The sequence below is a fragment of the Papaver somniferum genome, chromosome 5 (assembly GCF_003573695.1).
Source record: "Papaver somniferum cultivar HN1 chromosome 5, ASM357369v1, whole genome shotgun sequence".
NCBI lineage: Eukaryota > Viridiplantae > Streptophyta > Magnoliopsida > Ranunculales > Papaveraceae > Papaver > Papaver somniferum.
The window spans coordinates 189,958,888-189,968,684 of record NC_039362.1 but is presented as its reverse complement, the minus strand read 5'-3'; the positions used below and the strand labels follow the sequence as shown (position 1 = coordinate 189,968,684).

At 38.9% G+C, this 9,797-nt stretch overlaps 1 protein-coding gene across 5 annotated transcripts; it reads left to right on the top strand.

Moving 5' to 3' along the window:
* Positions 1 to 3,590: 3,590 nt before the first annotated feature.
* Positions 3,591 to 9,510, top strand: LOC113284045 (pentatricopeptide repeat-containing protein At1g63330-like). 5 transcript variants are annotated; one of them, XM_026533438.1, is made up of 7 exons: positions 3,591 to 5,613; positions 5,836 to 5,940; positions 6,088 to 6,120; positions 6,250 to 6,379; positions 6,527 to 6,624; positions 7,114 to 7,267; positions 7,981 to 8,112. In XM_026533438.1, the coding sequence occupies exons 1-4, from the start codon at positions 3,806 to 3,808 to the stop codon at positions 6,362 to 6,364; spliced, it is 2,061 nt and encodes a 686-aa protein (XP_026389223.1). In that variant the 5' UTR covers positions 3,591 to 3,805; the 3' UTR covers positions 6,365 to 6,379; positions 6,527 to 6,624; positions 7,114 to 7,267; positions 7,981 to 8,112. The 5 variants fall into 5 exon arrangements, with proteins under 5 accessions (XP_026389223.1, XP_026389224.1, XP_026389226.1 ...); XM_026533442.1 differs by lacking the exons at positions 3,591 to 5,613; positions 5,836 to 5,940; positions 6,088 to 6,120; positions 7,114 to 7,267 and adding exons at positions 8,200 to 8,265; positions 8,561 to 8,632; positions 8,961 to 9,033; positions 9,281 to 9,510 and having other exon boundaries at positions 6,126 to 6,379; positions 6,536 to 6,624; positions 7,981 to 8,111; XM_026533439.1 differs by lacking the exon at positions 7,114 to 7,267 and having other exon boundaries at positions 6,536 to 6,624; positions 7,981 to 8,027.
* Positions 9,511 to 9,797: the final 287 nt, after the last annotated feature.

Sequence of the window (9,797 nt, the reverse complement as noted above, 5' to 3'; positions counted from 1 at the left end):
AGATGGTGTTGATTGTGCGGTTCCCTCTGGAAGTTGGACTGGCTTGGTCCGTTTGGATCTATCCTCGCGGACCTCCTTTCGTATGTAATGTTGGAGTTCGCCAGCATCAATCAGTTTTTGGATCATTATTTTGAGGTTTTTACATTTCTCGGTCTGGTGTCCATTGAAGCAGTGATATTCACAGTAATCTTTAGACTTCTCGGTTCTTGGGGGCTGTTTTCCCTTAGACCGGCCACTCCAAATTTTCCCTTCCTTTGATCTCTCGCAAGATCCGAGCATAGCTAGCATTGAGCTTCGTGTAAACTTGATCTTCGAATTTTCGATCGTCTTTTCGTCGTTCATCCTTCGTTCCTTCCTATCTTCGTGAGGCCGTTCCACTGAGCTATTCTTTTTCCCCATTGGTTTGTTCTGCGGAATTGGTACGGTGAGACCTCGGGTATGCCCTCGGGTTTTCACGCTGGATTTCTTCAAGACGAGCGTGCTTTTCAATAATTATTCGAAGATCTCCTTCTGTCTTAGGCACGCTTCCATGAATCTCAACAAATAGTGGACTCATTCGGTCTAATCCCCACTTGTAGCAGTTGATACTTACACTGGGTCCACACTCCTATGGCTTGGCAGATCTTGTGCCATCTGTTAGTGTATTCCCTCGTGTTTTCCTTGTAGCCAATTGCCAGCGAAAAGAGCTTATCCATTCCGGTGTTAACAGCCTTGTTGTACATGTAAGTTCTTAAGAACTTTTCTGCGAGTTGATCGTAGGAGTGGATGGAGTCAGGCGGCAAATTATCAAACCAAGAAAATGCCGATCCCTTCAGGCTTGATGGGAAGTATCTACAGAGTACGGCGTCGTTCTGACTCCATCTGGCTAAGACACGGTTATAATACCGAATATGTGCAGCGGGATCACTGGATCCGTCATAGCATTCGAAGGTCGGGACAGGGCACTTCAGCGGAATAGGGGTGTTGGCCAGGCGATGAGTTAGGGGCGTGGAATTAGCCTCTCTCATGACCTCTTCTAACCTTCCCCCGCCTTGTCTAGTTTTTAACTGCCTGATCTCAGCCATCATTTCATCACGAAGCTCTTCCATCGCGCGGTGGTGTCCTACGCTCTTCTGCTCGTGATAGTATGACTCTCCATCATTATAATCCGGGTCGGATGCGCTACTTCCCCTAGCCGCGTCTTCATTAGCTGCTACGATGACTCTCCTGTCTCGATTAGGTTCTGGTGCCTTTGAATTTGCTTCGTCAAGTTGTTGGCTGGTCTTCGTGCTTAGGGCAATCTGGTCTTTTAAACTTGATTTTCTCTGGCCAGCAAAGCTACGACATATGCGTAAACTTGTTGGTTCTTCTTCAATTTTTCAAGCTCATCCATCAATCGATGTGATTGGTTTGACCCCTGATTAGGAGTCCCAGCTCGTGCTACTACGTCCATGGTGCCGCCTTCTTCTACGGTTTGCACTAAAGGTGGTAGAGGTTCAGCTTCGTTTGTTGGCATTTCTAAATCAGGCTGAGTGCCCATCCGCGGTGTTAGATCCGCAGGCACAGTTTGATTCTGATCGTTTGTTGATGGAATTCCGAAGGTTGGTGGGTGCGCGGGCTGATGTGTTCTGGATTCATCCACCCTTTCTTTTGGTTGATGAAATTGATTCGTAGCAAAATTTTTGCTGGTTTCTGCATCCTTCGGAGCTGCCGCAGCCGTACTGTACTTTGTCGCTGCTGCTCTGAGAGCCGCGGCTGCAACGGAGTTAGCGTTCATAGGCGAAGTTATTTTCGCAGGATCCTGCCTCTGACTAGTCATTTTGGCTTTGTCTCCTTACTGCTTGCTTCGGGTGATGACTGGGGTTGTCCGTGGTGCTTCCTTTGACGAGGCTTTGGATTTTCCTGCTTCCTGTGTCTTTTCCATCGTGGGTACTTTTTTTTTTTTTTTGCTTTCTTTCTGCACAAGGGAATTTCAAACAGCGAGAAACAGAAATGTCCATGCGGATCGGGTTAGTTTGCGAAATACCTTACTCCAAGATGGGGAAAAACTGCCCGAGGGTCACAGAGAAAACTTTTAGGGAGGCTCATTTGATTAAAACATATGAGTTAAAATACATGGGTTGAGGTCTTATAAAAAGTGCGGATTCATTGAAAATACGCGAAAGCGCATGAATGTCCCTTGGAAGATGCATTTGGATCCTTTGAAAATGTACGAAAACTCACCGAAAAAAACAGGTCCGTATGAGATCTAAAAAAAAGGTAAATCCATGGATCTAAGCAATAAATCTTTTAACCAGTTTAAACTGCTTCGATAGATACTGCCGGAGCTATCGAAGATAATGGGTGTGTTTTTGAATATAGTAAAGTTAACAAAAGATAAATACTGCTAGAGCTAATGAAGCGGAGCAATCACATGCTAGTTTAAGATGAAATCACAGGATAAGATAAATCTTTTACCGGGACGAAGTCCCTGTTTCTAGCGCCAAATTGTGAACACGTAAATCACGAAGGCATCTATATGTTCACAAACAATATTCGCATTCTATACATGTGCTCGCACTGATGAGACAATTGCATTGATTCCTTGGCTCAAAACCTTCGGGTTTATCATAGCCTCATCGAATATCATCACCAGAGGCGTTCCCATAAGAGGAAAATAAAAAAAAACGGAATATAAAAGTAAGACTCATGGAGTATGAAATGAATGTAAAGTGCTGAAATGTAAATAAGACTGGGATTTACGTAGTTCAGCACTAAGGCCTACATCCACGGGGTTGTCGTTTTCACTATGCATTTGATGATTACAGAAGTAGTCGAATGACTCTGAAGCTTACATAGGTTTGCGAATTGTAAAAGGTAGACTTACACTCACAATTCTTCTCTCTCGACTTCTCTCTCTTTTTTCCGACCCCCCTCTCTCTTGGTGGAGAGGGGGTATTTATAGGGTTAGAGTGTGAGACCCGTTTCCGAGGGACGTTGGAACCTTATCTTCTTGTGCTTTGTGTCCATCACGCAGAGGTCTTCGTTCACTGCTCGATCACGCAGAGTCATCCTCGTTCGTTCCACGGGTTGATCGACACGTACACTGCTCAGAGTGTTTAATGCGGGTAGTTGAGACGCATGCTCGTGTCAGACAAGTGTCTTCTTCCCCTGTCACGTCCATGTCAGTCAACCTTCTCTTCACCGTTGATCTTGGCTTCTTTTGGGATGAGATAAAGTAACTCTTCGGGAGTTATTTGGTGCTTCGCAATATACCGTGCTTTTGGTACATCTTTTAATCTCTGCCCTTGGATTTGTCCAGGCAAGGATCCGACGTCAACGGGATAGGCTTCTTAGCTGTGGGTGTGTGTCATCATGTTTTGATGACTTGGTCCGCATGCTCTCCACGTGTCTTCCTACATACACGTGTTTGATGATGAAATATATACACACACGGTGCTTAAATCACGGTGCATCTATCATTTTCGATTGGATTAACCTTGGCCAACAGTAGTCAACTGCTTTGGTCCCCTAGTTAGCATTACTTGGTCATCATATCGCAGCCATCTTAGTTTGCCTCGAACTTTAGTCCCCCTTGCGCAGTTAAACATTTTGCCCATCAACTTCTAATTCACAAAAGTGAAAGAACCTTCGCAAAATAAATTTATTAACTTGGCAACACAGTCTTTTCATCGATAGATGGAACTACAAAACTGGGCATAGTTGCAAGGAAAAGGTCCATCTGAGAAGAGCTTCTTTTAAAAATACAAAATTGTGCAAGTGGAGAGTACCTGAAGACTGAAGTTACTGTTGAAGATCTTTTGATAGAAGAAGAAGGGAAAAAAGGATGAATTTGGGGCATATGAAAATGTTGCTGCAGCATACAAGAACAAGAATGTTCTCAAGTTATTGTTATGGTACTTCAGCGGGTAATTATGGTTATAGGATATCACAACTTGAGCAAATTGTGAGGGATGAGTGTAAGTCGGGAAAGGTTCAGAAACTTGAGGATGGATTGAGATGCTTTGATCAATTGATTTTAGAGAGACCATTACCATCTGATTCTACATTTAATCATGTATTGGGATCATTATCGAAGATTAAATGCTATTCAGATGTCATTTTGTTGTATAAAAAGGTGATTTTGGTTGGAGTAAAACCTGATTTGTATACGTTTAATATTTTGATTAATTGTTGGTGTCAATTAGACCAAGTGAATCATGGGTTTTGTTTGCTTGGAGAGATCATAAAGAGAGGTTATCAGCCTAATGTTATGACTTTCAATACACTGATCAAAGGTTTGTGTATCAAGGATGAGATTGAACCAGCATTTGAACTGTTCGCTAAAATGACTCACACAGGTATTCAACCTACTGCAATTACGTGTACTACCCTTATACAAGGGCTTTGTAGAATTGGTAAAGTCGGTCATGCTCTTCAGCTTAAAAACAACATGGTGAAATGGAACTGCATCCCAAATGTTGTTTCTTATTTGGTCATCATAGATGCTCTTTGTAAAGAGGGTCTAGTTGATAAAGCTTTGCTTCTCTTCTCCGAAATGCATAGAGATTCAAATGTGGTACCCACTGTAGCTGTTTACAATTCTTTGATCAATGGACTTTGCAATTCAGGCCGGTTGAACGAGGCAAAGAGAGTCTTTGACGAGATGGTTAGTAGAGGAATCTCTGCCGATGTAACTACATATAATTGTATGATTGATGGTCATTGCCGGCATGCTCAATGGGAAGAAGCAAGAAGATATTTTGATGAGATGCTGGATCGGGGGGTTTCACCAGATACAGTAACCTTTAATATATTAATAGATGCACATTGTAAAGATGGGATGACAGAAGATGCTTGGGGGTTATTTAAACTGATGGACAAGTTAAACATAAAAGCTGACCAGATTACTTATAACTCAATGATCGATGGTCTATGTTTGACAGGTCGGCTGCAAGAAGCGGTGAAACTGTTTGACTCCATGATGGATAGAGGCCTTCAACCGGATGTTGTCAGTTGCAATATATTAATTGATGGGTACCACAAGAATCGTAAGTTGGATGAAGCTATGCAACTATTCAAGAAAATGAAACAAAATGGATTGAAACCCGAAATAGTTACTTACAATATATTGTTAGCAGGACTATACCGAGACGGAAGAATGAAGACTGCAAAGAGTTTGTTCAGTGAGATGCAAACATTCCGTGTATCTCCAAATATTATCACATACAATACACTGTTGGATGGGTACTTCAAGAATGGATACACTGAGAAAGCAATACAATTATTTGAATCCATGGAGGGTATTGGTATTTTAGCTAATGTTGAAATGTACAATATTCTTATTCAAGGGTTGTTCCAGGCTGGCAAGTTGGAGGATGCGAGAAAACTGTTCATGCAAATTCCAGAAAAGGGAATAGTGCCTAATGTAGTGACATATACCACAATGATAAGTGGCCTCTTTCGTAGCAAGATGTTATTGGAGGCTAAAGATTTAATCATCGAAATGGAAGAGAAGGGTTGTGTACCTAATGCTATAACATATAATATCATCATCAAGGGTTTTCTTGTAGGAAAGGAAACTGACAAGGCATTGCAATTTGTTCGCAAGATGCGTGAAAGAAAATTTGTGCCGAGTGATTCTGTTTGTTCATTGTTAGTCAGCACTCTCTCAACAAATCAGCTAAAAAATCTATAGTTATTTTTGCGAAACTAATGTTGAGGTGTCAGCGAATTTCTAAACCTCTTTTCAAGTATCAACATATTTCCATTTGATTTCTTTCCCGTAGTTTGCGTAATCTGCAAAATGGTATGCTTTTGTCATTTCCCTTAGATTCTGGTTGACTTATTTTTATTTCAATTTTGGTTCACTTTCAGGATCTTCACTCTGCCACTGTTGCTATTTGCAATTCAATATCATTTTATGGGCCTAAACTTTATTTTGAAGGCGGAAGAGCTAATGATTCTACTAAAATTCATTAGGCACGTTAATCAAATTTTATCTGCATGTCAATTTCATTATGGTTGAAATTAGTGACCTTAATCGTTCTTTGCCTTATTTTGCTATTATATTACACTTTAAAACTCTTCCTGGTCTATTTTTCATTATTCCGCTACTTTGGCTCACAGGTTTCAAATAATATCATCCGGGAGATTGTTAGAGTGAGATACATATATGAAGTAGATATCTACATCTGATCACATGTGTGTGTGTGGTCTAGTTTGTATTTTGGCGGAAACCATTTTTTTTTAAATGATGAGGATCAATATAAGTTGTTGCCTATTGGACAGAATTTTCATGCATCAAAAGTATGGGTTGCAGCAGACGCAGTTCCTGATACACAACTTACTGCCAATGGGAGAAGAAGGGACACTATGCTTACACTTGCCGAAATGGCAAGGATAAATGGCAATCACCGAGGTGAGCTTCTAACAGATTTAAAAGCATGTGCTTCAAAGTATGATATACAACTATGAAACACCAAGTATCAGATTAGAGTTTCTCTTTATACTTGTATTTGTGTATGCCAAAATAGAGCTTCTCTAGTTGTTTACTGATAAAATGCAGTCAAATTAGGTAAATCTACTTGCAAGATCTTGACTGTTCAACATCATAATTGCACCACTGGTCGAACACTGGAACTCAATACAGAGCCTTTGGATCAGGTAAAGACTCCTTATTTCCTAGGTTAACGTTCCTCAATGTGTTATTTGTATAGCTTTTTTGACTTGAACTGTTTGTACTATACCACTGAATTGTCATATAAGCACGTCTTTTGTCTGAAACTATGATTACATAAGCTGCCTGAGGTATCAGTCATTGTTTCAGATACAAATAAAATGCTTCGTTATATTAATCCTTCAATTGGCGATGTTACTGTAGTCACCAGGTTATCTAAGGTGTCCTATTTTTTGGTGTAATAAATGGTAGCTCAAATTCCATTATTATCAGATTCACATTTAATGCACTATCGAATCTGCAATAAACCGAAACACTTATAACTCGATGTTCAGACAACTTTAGAAACTTCAAATGATTTATGAGTACTGATCAATATGGATATCAAAGTTTTTTTTTTATCTACAGATTAATTGATATATATTTTTCCTTGTGTTGTATTTTCTGGGCTTTGTTTACCTTGGTTGTGATGATAGAGTAGCAGACACTTGTACTTTTCTACATAACTTGATCCTTTCAGAAGCTTGGAGACTAATTGCCATCCAGCCGAAAGTAACAGTGCGTCCATGCCAACAATCAGCCATTTAAGTCTCTTCTATTTCAATGTTTCTTCATCTAGCCAAAAAAAAGGTCTCATCTATTTATTTTCTTTTCTGTCTTGCCTTGTCATCTTTTTTTTCATTAAGCAGATGCATGAACTAAGAATTTTTCCAGTAAGTATAATCTGAACACTATGAGTATGAATTTATATTTATGCCATATATAGATTAGCCATTAAGTTCAGTTTCCAATACATAGAATCTCCAAAGTTTGGGGAAATAATGAGGACAACAAAGCACCATTGATGAGTCTGGGTCACCCTTATTTCCTAAAACATTCTTCCAGAATTCTCATCCACTCTAAATGTTACTTCTTACCATAAAATCGACTCTTAAGTTCAGTTTAAATACATCGAATCCAAAGTTTGGTGAAATAATGGGAAGACAAACATTGATAGGTGGGATTACCCCCTTTTTCCCGAAACGATCTATATGATGCTTAGTTATCGATTCTAATCCATCTTTCTTTCTGTCTCATGGTCTGGTTTCTCATCTATCTTTTGGAGTAGACTTGTTTTCATCCAATTGAACGAGATTAAATGGCAGTGTTTACTCAGAAACGAGAATTGGCTCAATTGCTGTCTGAAAAGTTTTTGGATGTATAACACATAAATACTGAAAGCAGTCCTTAATTTTACTTTGATATTTATGAAATTCTATGAAAAAATCCTCAATTCTGTTTTTTGTTCCTGAGAGAATTTTGTAAGAGATAGTGATGTACTTATACTTGTTTAATAAATGCAGGGAACATTGGAACGACAATACGAAGAACTCCAAAAAATGCGTGATGCTGATGCTCCAGATTTTATTATTGAGACGCTGACTTTGTTCTGTAATATGACAGAACAGAGACTAAAAGAAATTGAGAAACACTCGTAATATATTTTCTCAGAACATTATTTTTCTCGAAAGTGTTTGTGTTTATGTTAATTTGCTCACTAGTATTTTCTACTCTAATGGCAGGACTCCTTATTTGGACATCCCAGAGGTTGCAGTTTATATTCATACTATCAAAGGAGGTAGCCTGACGTACGTACCAACAGTGTTATTGCAAAATTAGGAATATTGTGTATTTGCTTTTCTCCCCCTATCTTCAGCATTTTATAGTTCTGATAGTGTCCAGATTTGTCACAAAGAAGTTCCACTTTTGTATGAAGCGATTTGTTACCGTTTCCAGGTTGCTTTCCTTGGTAGAATGGTGGAAAAAACAATGAGATTTAACCATTTAAGGAATCTATTTTCTATATGTGATTCTGCCAAACTCTTTCGCCATTAGGAAAGCTATATCCTGAAATTTTGTTTCCTAATTTGTTTGGTGTTGCAGTCTTGGATGTAAAAACTTAACTGCGGCATGCGATGAATTCGCGCGGTGTAGTGACCGGAATTATATAGCTGGGTAAGAACAAATCTTCCTTCACATGCTTGTTAATGTTCAGGGTCATTTTGTATGTCAAGACCAGATTTTGGTCCTTGTTGGTCTAAGGGTGCTCAATTTGTCCTGTTTAGGTTTAAGGTATTGGACCACCGTTACCAATGTTTACCAAAACTTCAAAAACACTTTCTTTTAGGTTTACTTGTTAATATAATATTTTTCCGATGTTCTTTTGAGTTTCTTATTTCTGGGGTGAAATGAATCTGTAAATTTTTTTCGCTTTCAAATTTCTTTTCTGTTTTTGCTTTGCTTTCCTTCTGACTCTTCTCTACATGTTGGCGATTATTCTTAGATGTCACAAAGCATTGATGCAGGTTGTGAACGAATTTAGTCGTGTAAAGGAAGTATTCCAGAAAGTCATTGAGGTAAATAATAGATAGTTATACTTCCCAGTTCCCAGTACATATGAGATTATGTTAATTTTCAATTTTGTGAATTTTTTTTTTGATGTCATCCATATAAGTTTTCCACACAAGAGCATTGTTAAAATCAATTATCATCAAAATGTAAATGTTAGAAGAAAACCAAAACTTTTGGATATGAAAACGTAACTTTGCTGAATCAAACATGTCTGTTAATTCATCCCCTCATGTGTGTCTTTTGGATGTGCAGCTGGAAAGAAAGATCTTCAATTTGCCTGCACTGCCTCCGCCTCAAGCTTAGATAACAGGCGCATTACTGTCCCGTCTTTTGCGAAATCCGAGCTTTCGGTCTCTTCTCCAGATTATAAAATGTTTTTTACTCTTGTAATTTTAGCGATCTAGAGCTTGAACAATCTTTTAATGTGGTATGAAATTCAACTTAGTGGGATTAAAGCAATATCAAAAAAATTCAACCGCGAATATGTTGTCTATGCATAACTCTGTATTCGACACTGGCCATAACGTTACCTGTAGTGACACACAAGTACCTTAAAATTCTTATTGCTGCAACACAATAATAAAGACTTTATAACTGAAGAAGCTTGGTATTTTAGGATTATCTTAGCGAAAGCGCCTTGATAGTCCAGTGATTCTAATCCTGGATGCAGCTGAAATAGATAGATATTAATTCCGTGATTAGCCATTAAATGGATATTCCGTACCAGAAGTTACCTACTTAAGACAGATTCAGATGATAATTCTCCAAT